The 19,175-nt window shown below is 43.6% G+C and overlaps 1 protein-coding gene across 13 annotated transcripts in view; it reads left to right on the forward strand.

Annotated features, from left to right (window-relative positions):
- Positions 1 to 19,175, forward strand: part of CCSER2 (coiled-coil serine rich protein 2) — a 574,371-nt gene that overhangs the window by 399,751 nt on the left and 155,445 nt on the right. For 9 of the 13 annotated variants that reach the window (XM_085607239.1, XM_085607183.1, XM_085607201.1 and 6 more), the window contains one exon: positions 15,113 to 15,199. The exons of the other annotated variants lie outside the window; for them this stretch is intronic. In XM_085607239.1, the coding sequence (XP_085463365.1) occupies positions 15,113 to 15,199 (87 nt within the window). The remainder of the gene's footprint in view (positions 1 to 15,112; positions 15,200 to 19,175) is intronic. 13 annotated transcript variants of the gene reach the window in all.

Below are 19,175 nucleotides of genomic sequence, written 5' to 3' on the forward strand. Positions count from 1 at the left end.
CGGAAAAAAGGGGCGGAACTGACGTCATCACGCCGACGTGGTCTTCTTATGGCTCCGGTGACGTCGATCGGAGTCGCGAGCGGAGCCGTCGCATTGTGACGTCGCCCACGTCGACGTGGAGTGCTGGGAAAGAAAAGTTCAGTGGAATGCTGGCGCAGGGGATATTCACAAGGTGAGGAATCCACAGGCAGATACTGTATCCACCAGAAAAAGCGTTACCGAAGGTAAGTAACTTGTTCTTCCTTACATTTCAACCAGTGGAGCAAAATCACTTCGGACATGTGGGTCCTGGACATAGTAAAGTATGCTCATGCCCTAGAATTCGTAAAGATCCCACCACCTCATCCACCTCTGAAGAGGCTTCCACCTCATCTCAAACTTCTCAGGAAAGAAGCCATAATTATGCTCCAGAAAGGAGATATAGAAAGAGTGCCTCACTCTCAGGTGGGTAAAGGTTGTTATTCCAGCTTCTTTCTGATAAAAAAGAAGTTGGGAGAGTGGAGGCCAATTCTAGATCTCAGGAGATTAAACAAATATCTGCAGAAGAAGTCCTTCCGCAGGGTCACCCATCAGGAGATACTACAGCTTCTCAATCACACAGATTTTATGACAGCATTAGATTTGCAGGATGCATATTTCCACTTCCCTATTAATCCCAAACATTGATAGATTCTCTGTTTCACTGTGGCAGGTGTTCATTTTCAGTTCATAGTCCTCCCTTTTGGTCTGCGATCAGCCCCAAGAGTATTCACCAAGTGTCTAGCTCCAGTTGCTGCTCATCCCAGGCTTCAGGGCCTGCAACTGTTTCCTTACCTAGATGACTGGTTAGTGAAAGCACCGTCTTATCGACCGGCCACAAAAGCAAAGTCAATCTACCTACAAATGTTTTGTTCCCTGGGGCTAACTCTCAGTTCTGCAACTGTCTCAAAAGATGCTTTTTCTAGGAGTAGTCCTAGACACTATCCAAGACCAGGCATTCTTGTCCACTGAAAGGCTGGAACACCTTATTTGTCTAGCGACAAGGCTAAAGGGGAAAACAAGTTTACTTTTGTGAGGCTGATAAAATCTCTACTGGGCATGATTTCCTCTGCAATTCTGATGGTACCTTGCGCTAGTCTCCGAACTAGACCAATACAGGAGGGACTAGACTATCAATGGCTTCAGGTGACCGGATCTTTCAACTTGGTGCGAATAACTCCAGTCATCAAGACAACTCTGCTCTATTGGCAGCAATCCAGGAATCTCTAAATAGGGCTAACTCCTTTCTCGAATGCCGGATTTCATCCTCACTACGGACACTTTTCTAGAAGGATGTGGGGCCCACCTTGAGGACCTCCAGATAAGAGGCAAATGGTCCAAAGCACTTTCAAAGATGCACATCAACTTTCTGGAGCGCTGAGCCATTTCTCTAGTCTTACAGGCTTTCCTCCCAAGGATACAAGGAGCCTCGGTTCTTATAAGGACAGACAATACCACATGTATGCATTACCTGAACAAACAAGGAGGCACACGCTCCCACATCCTATCGCAGGAAATCTGGAAGTGGGTTCTCTCTCACCACATCTCTATCAAGGGGGAACATCTCCCAGGAGTGAAGAACAGTCTGGCGGATACTTTGAATAGAACTTCCAACTCTTGCCACGAATGGGAGCTAGATCAGAAGGTTCTTGAGTCCAACTTCCAGATGTGGGGCAATCCCAGCTTACATCTTTTTGCTTCCGGAATGAACCGGCAATATCAATTCTTTGCCATCTGGGAGCCAGAAAATGGTTCATGGGGAAACGCCTTTCTAAGAAGGTGGGCAGGCATCTTCGCCTACGTGTTCCCTCCTTTTCCGTTAATTCCAAGGCTTCTTATGAAACTGAAGAGTCATGCCGAATGATTCTCATTGCTCCATGTTGGCCAAGCCAGCATTGGTTCAAAGAGCTTCTGCTGCTCTCAGAATGCAGATCTTATCGCCTTCCAGTATCATCAACACTGTTAACAATGAGCAGTGGCCAGATTCTCCATCCACATCTAACCCCACTGCAGCTACATGCATGGTTACTGAACTCGCTTCGTTCAAGGACTTGCATCTGCTGCAAGACTGTAGAGACATCCTTTCTAAAGCAAGGGTACCGCCCATGATTAAAACGTACACTCTCAAACTGAAACGTTTCTGTTCATGGTGCCTTCATAACAGTGTGCTCCCACTTGAGTTTTCTCCAGATAAGATTTTGCCCAGTCTGCTCTCCTTGACTAAATCTGGCCTTAATGTTTACATCTATTAAGTTGCATTTGTCCGCCATCTCTACTTACAGGCAGTCCTCTGGATGTTTATCTCTTTATTCATGTTGACTGGTAAAACAGTTTATAAAAGGACTTTTCAGAGTGTACCCTCCTGTAAGAGCTCCTCCTCCGGAATGGAGACTTAATCTGGTTCTGGCGCAATTTATGAAACAAACTTTTGAGCCTATACTCGGAGCTGAACTCAAATACATTTCCTGGAAAGTTACTTTATCGTTGGCTCTTACTTCTGCCAGGAGAGTCAGCAAAATTCAAGCCTTCACAGTTAAGGAGCCTTACCTTCGTATTACCAATGACTATGTTCTCCGTAGAACTAATCCAGGATTTATTCCAAAGGTACTGTCAACTTTCCACCTTAATGAGCCAGTTATTCTACGAACATTCTTTCCTAATCCTAATTTTCCTGGCTGAAAAAGCACTTCTTACATTGGATATAAAAAGATGCCTCAAACTTTATCTTTCACTTACTAAGAGCATCCGGAGATCTGATCAACTGTTTGTGTCCTATAGTGCCCAAAAGCCAGGTACTGCAGTGACTAAAGCAACAATTGCAAGGTGGATTGCAGCTGCTGTTCACTTTTGCCATGCTAAAGCAGGCAGACCGCTTTCTTTCAAACCTAAGGCTCATTCCACAAGAGCAGTGTCATCCTCAGCTGCGCTTTTCGCTGGAGTGCCATTGGATAAAATTCACCGTGCCGCGACATGGAAAAATATGCATGCATTTAAGTGGCATTACTGCTTGGATGTGGCTACGGAGGCAGAAGCAGCTGTAGGACAAGCAGTCTTATGTAATCTTTTGCAATAAATTAAGCCTCTGTTTTGGAGGTGATTTATTTATTAATGCTAATTCAATGTATTTGCTTCACATGTGATTGCTATGTTGAGTTTTCTTTATGCATATATGCTTTTATTTTATATTGTTATACATATGACGTAGATATGTACATGTATATCTATTTAAGAGCATATATATTAGTCCTACATATGATCCTCGCCATCCTCTGAGATTAAAATTGTATAACTGCTAGCTATTCTGATTCAAGCATGTGAATCTATGAAAGATCCACTACTGGATAAGAAAACAAGTTACTTACCTGTAACTTCAGTTAGCCAGTATTGGTGTCTTTCAGAGATTACCATGCGACTCACCTTCCTCCTCGGAGAAGCTTCCCTTATTACCGATATCACTCCTGTGGCTTGTGCTTGAAAATCTGAGGGACTTGGCTCTCTGTGGAGTGTTCTAGAGGGTGCTAGAGCCTGATTGGCTGTGTTTCAACTTTGGTTCTTTTTTACAAAAGGACAGGGATGGTCTACTGCCGTGATTGTGCAGTGCATTATAGCATATTATATGTGTTACTACTATTGTATATATGTTTATTTTTTACTGTGAGACGCCCACCTTGACGACTGGGATGGTTCAAGCATGTGAATCTATGAACGATACCAATACTTGATAACTGAAGTTACAAATAAGTAACTTGTTTTCTTCTTTGTAGCAGGCACATTAACACTTGTCACTGTGGGTGACAGGAATGCCCATGTGAGGACATGAATGCCCATGTGAGTGGGCGGGGGGGATCTATGGGGGGGGGGGGGGGGGGACTGAAGCCTTTTCAGTCCTATGGGCATTGCGTGCCTGGTTACAGGCCATGTCTCGTTCACGCTGACCTTCCTCTTTTCTAGTGAAACAATAGCAGAGAAAAACATATACGTTTACACTTTTCTATTTCTGGTGTGAAAATGCCACAAGACATCTTGTGGAATGAGCAGAGCCCCCAAGCTCCTGAAAGCTGAATGTGTGAGGGGAGGGGTCCAAATGGGCACAGTGGAAAGGAAAGAGGTTTCGAAAGTTCATGGTAAAATACGGCGCGTCTCTTCTCCAGAGGAGAGCAAAGCTGTCTGAAAAAGTGACTCCTTGCTGAGAAGACTGGGACAGAGAGGCTCTGGATAGGTCTGGTGTTGGCACAGTGGTCTCCATAGGGCTTTCCCACCGCCGCTCCTCAAATCTGCAACTAATTCCTCAAAATCTGTGCGACTTACATGAGAGCGCTCCTGGCTCCTGCATCAGGGAATGTGTGTATATGTTTGCCTAAGTGTGTATTTTTTGTGTGTGTGTGTGTACGCCTGCATATGACTATGTGGCTGTGAATGTGTGTATGTTTGAGTGTTCTTGTGTCTACATCTGTAAGCTTGTGTTTGTGCATGTGACCAGATGTTGAAAACATAAAAATGGGAAACTTAGCAAGCATACTTTTCCGTGATCCGAGGGGGACAAAATGACTTAAACAACAGCATGCTTCAACATACAAACACGGACAGTGAGGTACTAAGGATCTAAATTAAAAGCAACTTTTAAGCCCAGCCACTTGTGCGGTATTTAAATTGTGTCCTCAAAAGAGCTGCACACTCGTCCTGCTTTTGAGCACATAAAAACCTCCCTCTCTGTTTTCAGTTGATCTTCTCTAAACTTTAAAAGAAAAACAGTACATGAGATAAATTACTCAAAATCCACCAGGACAGCTGATGACAAACTGGGACTGTCCCGGGACACCTGGTCGCCCTAACGTCTGTGTCTGTCAGTGTGTGTGCATGTCTGTCTGTGTGATTGTTTGTGTGGGTCGGTGCACATTTGTGTGAGTGTAACTGTGTGCTTGTCTTAAGAGTGTGTGCCTGTTTGTCTGTGTGATTGTGTTTGTATGCGTATCTGTGTGAGCATTTATCTGTCTGTCTGTCTGTCTGTCTGTGTGCATGTGCTTGTCAAAGTGATTGTGTGTTTGTATGTCCATCCTGGTGAGTGAATTGATCTCTGTAAGATTTTGTGTTTTGTCTGCTACTGTGTGAGTGCATTTCTGTGTCTATGCGAGTGCCTGCATTTGTATGCATTATGTGTCTGTGTCTTTACGAGGGCATCTTTGTTTGCTTCAGTTTGTGTGTCTACATCTGCGGAACTGAATTTGTGTCTATTTCGGTTTTTGTGGGTGTACGTGTGGTTGCATCAGCATGTGTCTTGTGTGACTGTATGTGTCTATGTGAATGAGTTTGTTTTTGCATGTTGGGGTGGGTCATTCAGCAACTGTGCGACAGCTGGCATCTTTGTGTGGCGCTTAAATGTGAACATTTTATGTGGTGAGTTTAGGTAGTCAGTTTTTTATGTCGGTTGCGTGTGTGATGGATGGGCAAACATCCTTGCCAATGTCAGAAGTGCTGAATGCTAGATGTTTGAAAAATGTGTTCGTGCAATATCTCAGTCTATTAACATGCACAAATTAATGATATTTTAATTAGGTCCAAAGTGGGAACACGAATCAGGCCAGTAAGACGTCTCTCGTGGCAATAAAGGTATTTCTCAAGTGTAGACTTACTAGCAAGGCCTTCAAGTGATGGCATGCAGCCCATTATAAGAGCATGAATTTTAAGCAAATTTCCTGTTTCCTATCTGTGGTTCGTATGCAGACAGACAGGAAGAGTGAAATGAAAACCAGAAGACCTCACTTAGCTACCTCCCTTGACATGCCTTTCCTCACATTGTGTTTTTTGTGCAAGCACAGTAGCATTCTTCCTCTTAATCAAAGACTTTTGACGTCCTCAGAGAGGTTGCCACCTGTCCTAATTTGCATCAGACTGTCGCTACTTTTTCTGAAAAACGAGACAGTTGTCTGCCTTGTTCACGCGTTTTACCCCATACCTGTGTGTAACAGCATTTGAGACTTGTATCACATGACTTTTTGCCTCGGATGATCATCATAGTCACTATTTATATGTCAGTGCTACGAGTATATAGCATGATGTTACGTAGCATGCAAAGTCTGAGGTCACTCTGCTCTCTGCTCACTGGTCCATACTCCAAAGACGGCTGCAATCACTTTAAATGTAAACCATCAAGATGTGCAAGATCAGTTGTGGCCTTGATTTACATTAATATATATATTTTCACTGCAAACACCGGCTCATCGTTGGCTTCAATGCTATCCCCGCCTCATCACTTGCTGCTACCAGAGGCCTCCATTGGAAAACTCGGAAGCCCGACCTAGTTCTGGGGCACAGAGTGACATAAGCATGCATAGACACAGCGCGATGAAGAAGCAGCGGGGGAGCCTCAGTGGTTTTGGCATATCTGGACCCCTGCTCCTGACCCCGCAGACACTGCAGCAACGGAAAAGCACAGCACATAATTGCTCCCTGTATCCAGCTTCCTGCTACTAGCCTCGCTCCAAAAGAGCTGTGCAGTGCTGTCCAGATCTGCCAGCTATTGTCCGCCCGCCCAGCCTAACAGCATACCGACGCTCCGATCCCATGGTTAGGATGCTAGCCAAATAAAGCTCAGACAACTTAAATCAATAGCAAGACAGGAGTGAGTACCCATCGCCCCGTAATCTCCCGTAAGTCCAGAGTCTTTGCTTCTTCCTATCCTTATCTTCAATCCAGTCTGTCTGTCAGTCTGCTGGCCCTCTGATGGCAATTTTAAATGTGCTTATATAAAGGCAAGGAGCAGTGAACTGTGACCTCTCAGCAATATATAGCGCCATATAAGCAACGCCACAAAACCCTGCAGAGTGCTGCAGTCAAGAGGGCAGGAGACCCAGTTTCAGTTGGCGGTGGACATGGCTGCTGTGATAGAGCTCCACTGCCCTAGGGTTGAGCCAGAGTGTTGCGGGGTCAGCCAGGCTAGGCCTCGGAGCAGCTTGCAGCACTCTGGGTGCTCCCCCGCCCTTCATACTTTTCTCGCAGAGTGTCCACTGTTGCTTCAACAGTCACAGCTCCAGCGGTGCAGCACATAGATAGCGACAGAAGCTGTCACTGAGCAGCTCTTACTGCATCAATCACTACCAGAACAAATAATGCCATCAAAAACTTCTGGCAACTGCTCCGTAATGAGGTCGGATAGAACCAGGTGTGACCCCCCCCCCCCCCCCCCCCCCCCCCCCCCCCCCACTGGCCTAGCGCAAAAGGAAAGGCCAAATGACATCTGGTCTAGATTCCCAAATGGCCAAACTCAACCGAGTTCTCCATCCACCATGGTTGGCACTTTAGAATCACTGTTTACTCCATCTTTGTCCAATAAGTGTGCCTCATGGCCCAGACTCCAGAAAAACCTGTCAAAGTTATCGTTCATGAAAGATGAAGGCGTAGCTCTATATCCATCCATTGAGAAGGTAAATGGAGTGTTTCTAACATTACAGCCCCCAATAAAGCCCCTGTTTGGTCTGCAAGGCAGGGGAGTAGCCGCAGATCAGAGAGAACAAGGCAATTTGATGGACCAGCCCATCAGGTCCAATCCCATTAATATAATTACAATCTCGTCCCCAGAGCAGCAAATGGTTTGTCTAAACTGGTCCCACTAACCCAAAAAGAAAATATCCAACTGAATACCCTTCTTGCACAATTTGAGGTCTAGCCGGACCTTATCAAATGTCACATTGCACAACACGAAAAATGACTCATAGTGATGATGCGTTCAGGCAACAACAAGCTCCACAGCTCGAACAGGATACCCCATCAACAATCTCACGCTCGATTACAGGTGCTGAGACAGTGGTGAACAATGAACCAGACCGGGGCAATCAGGTCACTCCTCCGTCTGCCAGTATTAGTGTCGATACCTCAGATGTTCATGAATCAAAGTTTATAGCGACTTTCAATCTGTCTCCCCAGCCATGATTTTATAAACAACCCTTCTTTGGATATTAGGACCTGGCAGCAATTAATCAATACATTAGATACTACTGCTGAAGCTTCGGAATACCAGTTCAACAAGTTGATATTCAAAATTCTCTATTAGAGATGCTAGCTCAATACACTTCAACCATTGATTCTTCTTTTGAACGTCTTAATGCCACCATACTTCTAAATGTCCATAATCCCTTTACTCATAATCCAGCTATCTCTTTTGCTCCTAACATACAAGAGTGTGTTTGTGTTATCCTTATGGACAAGCTGCTTGCTCTACCTTCTATAATGGGCGACTTACTGCAGGTAGTAAAAATGGTTGGCAAAGCACAATCCTCGCACGTCCACTCTCAAATCACATTGCAACAAACAGCTTTGCCAGGCTTTTCTGAACAACCGCCATCATCGACCATTCCAGTGGATTTCCCCAAAAAAGCTCAGTCACTGAACAACATTGTGGAACTCTGTGTGAAAATACACCCCACGTCTCACTATCTTGGAACTTTAGACAGTAATGAAATAATAACTAGAGTCGATAATCCCAGGCAACCTAATATTGCAACAAACCCACTTACAACTTCTGACAATGCAACAACCGCCACTTGTAGCACATCGCTCATACAATTATCGAGATACAAGAAGCTCAGGAAACTGAATAAAAAGATCATGAGCCGCAAAACAGGCTGCCTCATTTGAACATTTCTTTCACACTGTCCGAGACCTCGGCTGAGGGGATTGTCGCTGAAAAGGCAAGTATTCAGGAATCTGATCTTAAAGCTCTCTCTCAGGACCAAAGTGCTCTGTTAACTCCACGAAAACCTATGAGCACACAAGGAATTATAAATCCTGGTACTAAAAGCACAACTGAAACCAACCTACTGCCTTCAGTAGTACAAGAAGCACAATCCAACCCAGAGTTTATTCACCTCTCATCAAAAAATTTGGGAACTAGGCTCCATCAAACCCTTTAACCTTTATCATCTTTAAGCAGGCACTGTAATACCGGTAGCTCAAGCGACAAACTAATAAAAGTTAAACATATTTTAATTGGGTGCACAACTCAAATCAGAGCTAAAAGATTAATTAACAAATCCTGTAGCAGTAACAAATCCACACAACATAGGCACTTCCTACATCTCATGGCAGGTCCACTGTGACGCAACACTGAGCAGTGAAAGGTTATATGAATATAAAACTATCTCGATAGCTAACTCGAGCATGCAACCCCCAGCAGTGTTTAGTCATGTCAAGACAGATTAAATGAGAGTAATGAATACCAACTTGCCAAGCCCCTCTACATCATCAATGCCATACTCTAAAGTCGTAGATTCTTCAGCTCATCATTCAACCAAGAGAGTCCCTGAGCTCACCTTTTCACCTTATCTATGAACAGGGAAACCTAATACACAAATACATGGATTGATAAAAACGTTTACTCCTTCGGTTATGGAAATGTCACATAATAAAATATCCCAAGATGCTTTAGCTTTAACAACAATCTGAGACCCTGAGTATATATCACAAGGTAAGTGATACTCGGAATTGGGGTAACATAGCTAAATTCTTGGCTTCACACCCAGACCACTACCATATAAATATTAACAGTTTAGCTGCAAAACAATTTACACCCTCAAATATTTTAGCGCACAAGGAAGCCACTGAATTGACATGGTCAACCCAATCCGCAGTTAATACAATCTGTGAAAATCGGGAAATCCTAGAAGATTTGGAAATACTGATGACCCTCCCTACAAAGCCTCTGCATCCAACCGCTTTTCTGAATAAGGAATAGGATCAAGCCTCCAGCCAGCCCTCACTTAACCACGATAGAACTCACAGCCAACTGGACATTGAGCAGTTTCAAAGACCATTACTTCTTAAGAAATGCAGCTGGACTGCTTCAATCAATACTGCCTACCATACTTCAGTCATTAATCATATCCACGCACAATCAGGCAGGTAGACATCTCAAGTCTGCCGCACCATTAGTAGAAAAACCCCAGTGAGCCATCCCCAGTCCCCCAGGATTGGGGGATGGATCACTTTCACCTTAGCCAGGCCCCAATCAAGCTGACTTATATCCAAAGTTCATATTAACCTAAACCCAAGCATCGAGAACAAGTCACTAACCATGTCTTTCGTCTCCTTTTGGCAGAACTGGAAAATATTCTAACAGACTCTGGCACAATGTATTTTTTAACATCCTATAACATTGTATGTATCCAGGAATCCTGGTGCGATATGGAAACACCGATTGAAGGTTAATGTGAGTTTGTTTCTCCTGCCAACAGATTGCATACAAAGGGGCACACAATGAGTGGTCTTTCCATCTTCTTGACAACTTGCTGGGATTTTGCAGTCTGAGTGCACCACCAGTCATAAAGATGTTTTATCCGTTGCGATAAAAAATTGGAGCTATAATTCCACAAAGTGTTAACTCTTTCTGCTAAATGTGTACATTAATCCAGTATCCTCGGGGAAGATAAATCAGAAGGTGCTGGAGCAGTTCATGTCGGACAACAGGCATAGTAGTCATGCTAATGCCCTTCTTTTCCTGACTGGAGACTTCAATCTAAATCTGCTCTGCAGTCCCTATCGTGGTATCCCAGAAAAAACAGCCAACTCCCAATGGCTGATTCCACCGCAGGTAACAATGCCACAAAGAATATACCCTATTGGTTGCACTCTGCTAGCTGCCTTAGAGGGATTGTCCTTGTGAGCTCTAAACCGGTCCTTTCTGGAAGAACAACCTTTCGATCCTACTAATTTCTCCCCGAAAATATCCGCTGTTTTACATTACGCGTTCTGCTCAGTCACGCTGTTCAATGCCATCAACTCATACTCTATCTATTTGCACAGGGAAAGTTATCACATGTCTCAGATCTTCTCTGTAAAAAATTGGATTAAAGCACACACTTTCCTAAGTTCCATCGGATCAAGCAATGGCCATCATAACTGGAAACGGGTCAAGTGGAGTTTGGAAGTGCTGTAAAGTATAGCATCTGAAAAGCAATGTTTCCCAATCGGAATAGTACTTCAACTTATACAATCAATGACTGGGAACTCCTTGTGCAAAGGCTATCTTTGGCTCTTGTCAGCAGTCAACGAGCAAAGCTAATAATAAGCTCTTCCAGACCCACCTCCTCAAAACTGTGGTTTACAAAAGATCTCATGACCCAGAAAAGAACTATTGGCAAGAAGTTAAGATCACTTATATCATGGTCCGATTCCTCCTCACTCGCAAAAATTAACACCTTGTGCAGACAGTATAAAAAATTTTAAAAAAATGGGCAAGCAAAACAAAAGTATGAGGAAGCACTTCAGACTGAGCCTTTTTTTGCCTGTTGAAATAGTCTCACTAGGGGGCTAGAAACAGTCAATATAAACAGAAACAAAGCCACCCTTGAAAATTGGATCAAACATGTCAACTCTTTGTACTGTGTTTCAACAAAATGTTCCAAACAACAACTCCGCTCCAGCAAGCAAAAATTTGTGCAAGGAAAATCTGTGGCAACAGAAGAGCAACGCCGCCAATATGCGATAACTTTTACGGCCGCAAGAATAGTAAACTTGATTCAGAAAAGCAGAGCCAACAGAGTCCCCGGCCCAATGACATCCCTGCATCAGTATTCAAACATGATTCAGAGTTTTGGTCTTCCTCCCTGGAAAATCTGTTAAAAACTTTTATGATTACCAAATCCATCCCTTCATCTTGGCAGGTCTCGATTCTTCACCCCATTTATAAAAAAGATTCCAGTGGTGTGCCTTGATAGATATTGTCTTATATCTCTCTTGGAAGCTGATGCCAAATATTTTGCCTTGCTTCTATTGGAGGACTTAAAAGCATGAGTAAGTTCAAACAACCTGATACTGTCTAATCAAGACGACTTTAATCCTTTCTCAGGCACTATTGACAGTCTTGTGGCCATAAGGATGCTTGTCGCAAAACAGATTAAAAAAAGTGAGCTACTTTACTGCTATTTTATAGATTATAGCAAGGCGTTTGACCATTTTAATCAACAGTTGCTCTGGTCCAAGCTTAAATCTTTGCAAGTTCCTGAAGCGTTGCTCCGCTGCAACCTGCTGCTTTATTCTGACACGTGGACCAGAGTGAAACTGGGAAGTAATGCAGTAGTCTCTGACAAGATAAAAATTGAACAAAGTGTTAAAAATGGGTGCGTATTCGCTCCAGCTCTTTTTAATGTGTTTGTGTGATCTGATACCCGCATTTAAACTCCGTAATCAGTCACGCGCCAAAACTGGCGAACCAACATAACACTTCTCTCATTTATGCAGACAGCGTAGTTCTTCTAAGCCAAACACTGATGGGGCTACAAAAACTAATTGATATTTTACACAATCATTACAGCTCAAATGGAATGACGACAAACTACGAAAAAATGAATAATGTGATTTTCAGCAGATAAAACGAAAAAAATACTATGCTTGGTATCTAAACAATTGTTGTCTGACCATATGAAACAAATCAAGATATTTAGGGTGCTGGTTGGATGACAAGGGAGGTCACTTAACACATCTTAACTCATTAAAAACAAAATCTTCCTCGTTCCAATTCACCTTTCAAACCATATTCAAGAGCATAAAACAGCCTACTCTCGAACCATTGTTGAAAATTGTAAATACTAAACTTGTCCCGACTTTGGCATACGGCACAGAGGCATTTACATGTCCCTTTTTGACAGGTTTTTTGGATTTTATTAACTCTGTTGCTGTTTCCATTGTGTGTTGAAGGATGTCTTCGAGGGAAATAGGTTCGAAACCGCGGGCGCCTGTCACCATGCCATGTCGGTTACCAATCCCCGCCTCGTTTGCCTTCGGTGTCTTGAGCGCGACCACTGCTCGAAGTTGTGCTCGGACTTTCGGGCCACGGCCCGAAAACCTTGCAGGAGCAGGCAATGAAGCTCCTTGCGGCCCGACAGTCGACACCATCCAGCGAGCCTCTGTGGAGATCCTGGTCCCGATTGAAGAAGAGGAGGTCGTGGGACTGCTCCTGGAGCCCCAAGTGTTCTTCCTCCCATTCAAGGTCCTTTGGAGACTCGAAGAAGAGGGACAAGAAGAAGTTGTTCAAGCGGACTTCATCTTCACCTCGACTGTGGTCTGTCGACGAAAAATGTAAGGAACACTGACGCTCTAGGCACAGTTCTGCAGAGCCGGAGCCAGGTTCGACTCCACGCCTCCTTCTATTTCCGGGATACGGAGCCACCCCCGCTCAAATAAGAGTTTTACGAGGCCATGCACCATGCATTGAAGTTGGCCAACCCCTCTGCTGAGACTTCGGACCCACGGGGTCAGAAGTGGGCCCATCGGATTCAACGTAGTCTGCTCCTGTCAGTGCAGATGGGGCCTAGTGATCCGTATCCAGGATGGCGCAGGTCGTGTTAATGCGACCTTACTCTGCGTCTGTCCTGAAGTCGGTTACTACAGAGCTGCCGGTGCCCACCGATGATTTAATCCTAATCTAATGACACTGATTCTGGCGCCAGTAGAATGTTGACGACCTAGTGCGTCAGCAAGCGTTATTTGGCCAATCAGTCCTAAGAACGGTCTTTCAAATATCTGCATTTACTATGTAAGCACCGCTTTGGAGAGGGACCACTTTATAATGTAAGCAAGGCATGTGTATCTTAAGCCTCACAAGCTACGAATGGAAAATGTTTCTTACCAGGTAACCAACTGTTCATAGCATGTAGTACTTTAGATTCACACATGCCCACACTATTCCCTGGAAGCCAGCGATTGTCATAGATGTTTCTAATCCATTTTAGTCCCTTTACTATACACTGCATCTACTGTCTTGAACACTGTATCCACATTCACTACTCGCCTGCAGAACGGTAAACAACCTGAGGTGGAGCTTGTGTGCTGGTATATTGTGGACCAAGAGTGGAGTCACAGCAGATTTTGTGAGTTAAATTTCTTTGACATAAGTTACTGACTTCAGGCCCCAAATTTAGATGGGGGAAGATGCGGAACAAGAACAGGCTGCAAACAGATGGTTACACGGTAGGTAACATTTTCCAAATATAATAAAACAAAATTCCCTACCATTGTGTCCATTGTCAGTTGAAGGTGGCAAGTAGTGCTCAACCTTCAACTTTTCACGTACAAAAAAAGTCTTTTCAGGCTCTATTTAAAAAAATATTCAGAATATTCAGCAGAACACGATGTAGTAAAATACATGACCCGGTTTGTCTTTTTCTCTTTTAATTTGTTACTTTCAGTATTTCCCTATTTAGGGACTTAAACATTTTTTTAAAACATGATGAACAGCACTGTTTAATATATTTAAAAAAAAGTTGGATTCTTTCACATCATACACCAGTAATGCAGAACGTGTGTCCACTGAAAGACCCCAAATTGATATAACGCTGCAGAAGCTCAGATTCTGTGGCAGTTTTTCTCACTCTGGACCAAAAGGCCCCTTTTCAGACAACGCAACTGAGGACAAACTCCTTAGCTGCAGAGAATTGAAAAATGCCTTTGTTGGGGATGTTGAGATTGCTCCTTTAGCAGTAATGGTCCATCTCAGTGATTCCCTGGAGATTTGCCTAATTTTTTCACCCTTGTATATGATTTAAAAATACATAGTTTTGGATTTTCAATATTGGACATGAAACAACAAATGGTTCTTTGTGATATGTTACCTTGACTTCTATGCTCTGTTTTCCTTTGCATCAGTCTCCAGGTGATAAAGATGTAGACTGTTGCTCGGGGGTTCACAGCAAAAAAGTAGGCGTCTGTGATTGAGAGAGAATCCGCCTTTAATCGGGGAGGCCAGGCCTCTGCACAGACAGAATGAAATACACATACTTTTACACACACCCATCTTCCAAGTGCCGTTATGATATACCAATTAAAAAAAGTTAATTAAACCCATCAACTTCAAATTGTACATTCTGTCCTCTTATTCTAATCTCTCTCTCTCTGCCCTTCCACGTGTGTTTTGTGGTATTGTCACCTATGTGCATGTTTCAGGAACAATCCTTGATATTTGATGTATGTTTTTGTTGTGGGACTTGAAAGCATTTTTTTGTTTCCACATTTCCTGGGAGTTTGTGATCGTTAATCTGCATCTACTCCAAGCTCTTGGTATAGGTTTCTACTACACACTGCCTATTTTGTGTTGTTTTTACTTCAGGCTGACGATCTGCTCAATGAGATCAGACAGCTTAAAGCGGAAGCGAAGATAAAAGATGACAGAATCAGACAATTAGAGAACCAGCTTGTAAGTACGATCTTATCGTTGTCAAAAGGAAGTATTCCACAGACACTTGTATTTAGGTTGATGAAAAGTCCCACCGCTAAAGATATTCTCAAAATAACATTTGTTCCCTGTTCTTAAAGTGACAGTATAGCAAATGTTCCCTCTTTGCACGGTCCCAGCATCAGAGGCTCCAAGTGTAGCACATCGTCCTTTGTTAACACACGGTACATGTTATCCATCTGTACAATCTCGCTATAGAGCATTTTCACACAAATTCCAGATTAGTACAATCCGAATAAAGTGATGTTGTAGTGTTCCAGTTAGCATGTGCAGCATAATAGTTAAAACACCAGTATAGCAGATTTTAGTTTGCACAATCATTGTATGTATGGCAGATATTCCCAGTTTGCACTTGCAAACCCTCTCTTCTCAATCTAATGTCCCCCCCCCCTCAAAAATCCTCCATATGCGAGAAAGCGAGCTCCATCCACAGCAAACCATTTTTTGCCTTCCTCGAAGACTGCTTCAAAAGCACTCTAGTTGAAGGCCCCACTTCTACGAGTCAGTCTTGCAGTACCTCACCTAGGGCCTCTTAACACTTCAAAGTTGAGGAAAACCCACCGTTCAACTTTCAGATGGCATCCAGTGCCAGAAGGAGCACGATTTGCCTCCAAATGGCCCCATGTAAGTGAATCAAGATTTGTTGATCTCTTTGGTGTTGGGCCAAAGATTTTGCCTTCCAACATTTTTAATGTCTACTCTACTCCTCAGGCTATTAATTTCCCATATCTTCTAATCCAGGAGTCTAGAAAACAAAGACTCTGTTGTACCTGGCAGCAGTATAACTAATTCCACTAGCGGAGGTCAGTTGAGATTACTACATGAAGCGCCACGGGAGGATTTAACATATTTTTGCAGCATACTAGCCTCTATAAAAACAATATTAGTAATAATAATGTTACTTGTTTGACACTTTTTATCCATAGCTCTTCACAGAGCGTTTTTATATATATTGTTACTCAGTCAAAACTTTACTCATTATACTAACCTCAAAAGGTTGAAAGGCTGAACTGGTCTTTCCGCGGGCTCACTCAAACATTTCAATAATGAGCACTTAACTCACTGAGCTGTCCTATTAAATTGCTTCCCACATTTAACTGTTTTAAAACGGTTACTGATATTGAAGACTTTATAGCAAGATATTTCAAGTACCCTTACAACACTCCTCTTTAGATCAAGCCTACAGAGTGCAAACTGTCTAGTTGCAAAATACCTATTGTGAGCTTAGTGTGTTTGTACAAGTCTGCCCATTGCTTACCATTGGCTGGCTTTGCTACTCTTTTTTGCTTGTTTCTAATGCGATGGCTTGCCTTCATTTTCTTGTGTTTGTCCCTCTCCTGAAAAATAGCTTCTTTACGATCCTTTTGATTGGCTAACTTGTATCCTTCCACTGATCGCATTTATGGTATTGCTTTTTTGGCCTTGCCTGCCGGCAACACTTGAACTGTCCGCTGGGAGAGGTATTGTTTAAAGTAAAGGGCTTGAAGATTGCCCATTGCTTACCATTTTTAGCATTATTGTCACTACTTAGTTGCCTCCTAATGTTCCAGGCTATTCTCTGTGTGGAGTATGAACCAAGCACAGATTGTTTCATCTTAATTAGTGTCCATCCACTGCTTGCACTGTGATTCTGGTACTATTTTTTTCACTGCTGCATTTTTTATATGCATCTTTTTAAAAATATTTTTATATTGCTTATCACTATACACATATTTTTTTCATCTCACTTCCTCTGTTTACACTTCTTGTGCTGCTTTCTCCAGTCTTTCTATTTACTATTTCTTTAACTGCTTCACTTTTATGTACATCTTTTTTGTAAGTTTTTATAGTGCTTATTACCATACACATACAGACACCTCTGTTTCCAGTTCTCATGCTGGATTCTCCATTTGTTCTTTTTTCAAACGCATTTTTGACTGTACTGCTCTACAACACCCTACTCTATTCTACTCCACTGTAAGCTTCTATACTAAACGCCACTCTCCCCACTTCATGCCACTCCATGCCACCCTACACCTACCTACTCCACTCTATGCCACTTTACACCACTCCCCTTTACACCACTCCCCTTTACACCACTCCCCTTTACACCACTCCCCTTTACACCACTCCCCTTTACACCACTCCCCTTTACACCTCTCCCCTCTACACCTCTCCCCTCTACACCTCTCCCCTCTACACCTCTCCCCTCTACACCTCTCCCCTCTACACCTCTCCCCTCTACACCTCTCCCCTCTACACCTCTCCCCTCTACACCTCTCCCCTCTACACCTCTCCCCTCTACACCTCTCCCCTCTACACCTCTCCCCTCTACACCTCTCCCCTCTACACCTCTCCCCTCTACACCTCTCCCCTCTACACCTCTCCCCTCTACACCTCTCCCCTCTACACCTCTCCACTCTACACCTCTCCACTCTACACCTCTCCACTCTACACCTCTCCACTCTACACCTCTCCACTCTACACCTCTCCACTCTACACCTCTCCACTCTACACCTCTCCACTCTACACCTCTCCACTCTACACCTCTCCACTCTACACCTCTCCACTCTACACCTCTCCACTCTACACCTCTCCACTCTACACCTCTCCACTCTACTCCACTCCACTCTACACCACTCCACTCTACACCACTCCACTCTACACCACTCCACTCTACACCACTCCACACCTCTCCACTTCACTCTTCTCGACTTTATGCCACTCTACCCCACTTCACTCTGCACAACTCTGTACTAGCTTCATTGGACTTCGAGATGGAGGCACTTTATGTTATTGTTGACATTGCTTCATATTATTGTATACATTTCCTTCAGGCAAGAAGGGATTAGCATTTGGTGTCATGGACAAATTAAAGGCTATGGACCAGGCTCAGGGTATTGCCAAACACACCAAAAATTGAGAGACACCAGATGTAAGCACCCTCGAAGAAATCAACAACTTGATTGAGGAGGTCGTACTTCTTATCGGCCCCTGCTCTCAAGCCTCATTCCTCCACGGGGGCTATCCCCCCAAAAAACTATAATGGGAAACCGCAGGACAAAATAGAGCAGGCATCCAAATGGGAAAAAGTCTAACTCAATTGGTAGTCACTTATCTGATTGACCATCAAATAAAGCCAACTTCAAAATCACCCCAAAAAGTGCTGAAGAACCTAGTCACATTAGACTCAATACCATACTTCTCTCCCCTCAATTTCCCTGTAGTAATCGCTAAGCTCCCCTCTATGAACTGCCGCAGACCACAGTGTACACAAAGTCAGCTACAGAGGTTGTTCCCACACCCCCACCTCCATTTGGAGTTACAGTCCAATTATCACAGCACGTCAAGGAACTTGGAGGATAGTTTGGGGATCTAAAGGCATTCACTACACGTTTATTTATCACGCTAAACCTCGTATTTGAGAGTACCTCTTCTCCTGTTAACAAGTTGTCTGGCTCTACTCACGCAGAGAAGAATCAGTCGTCTCTTGGGAAGTCAAATAACATAGAGGCCAGGAGCCTGGGTCATCTTCAACCCTTTGCTGTAGCGACCCTTCACCCAGAAAAATCTAGATGAATGGGTATGTTCGATCATAACACAGCCCCAGACATGTTAGACCACTGAGTACATTACAGGCACTACCCCAGTTAATTAGGCTGCCTTGTGGTATCTGGCATCTGCCGTTGCACCCTCTTATCCCCAGGCAAAACCTTTCATGTTATCCGGAGTTACCAGCCTCAGATCACAGCTAATCCATATTCTTGATTAATGTTCCAAAACCCCTACCATCCACGTACAAAGTAGACGAGGAACTGCTGATAAACAAATGCACCCATTGGATTCGCCAGGTGAGAGGATACCTGTCGATAATAAGAGGATATTCGGGTGGCCTGAAGGCACCCACAACAAGTCTCCCAGTTGGATAGCATCAAATTAATAGTCAGCCAGAGGGATC

Source organism: Triturus cristatus, chromosome 1_2 (genome assembly GCF_964204655.1).
Source record: "Triturus cristatus chromosome 1_2, aTriCri1.1, whole genome shotgun sequence".
Classification (NCBI taxonomy): Eukaryota; Metazoa; Chordata; class Amphibia; order Caudata; family Salamandridae; genus Triturus; species Triturus cristatus.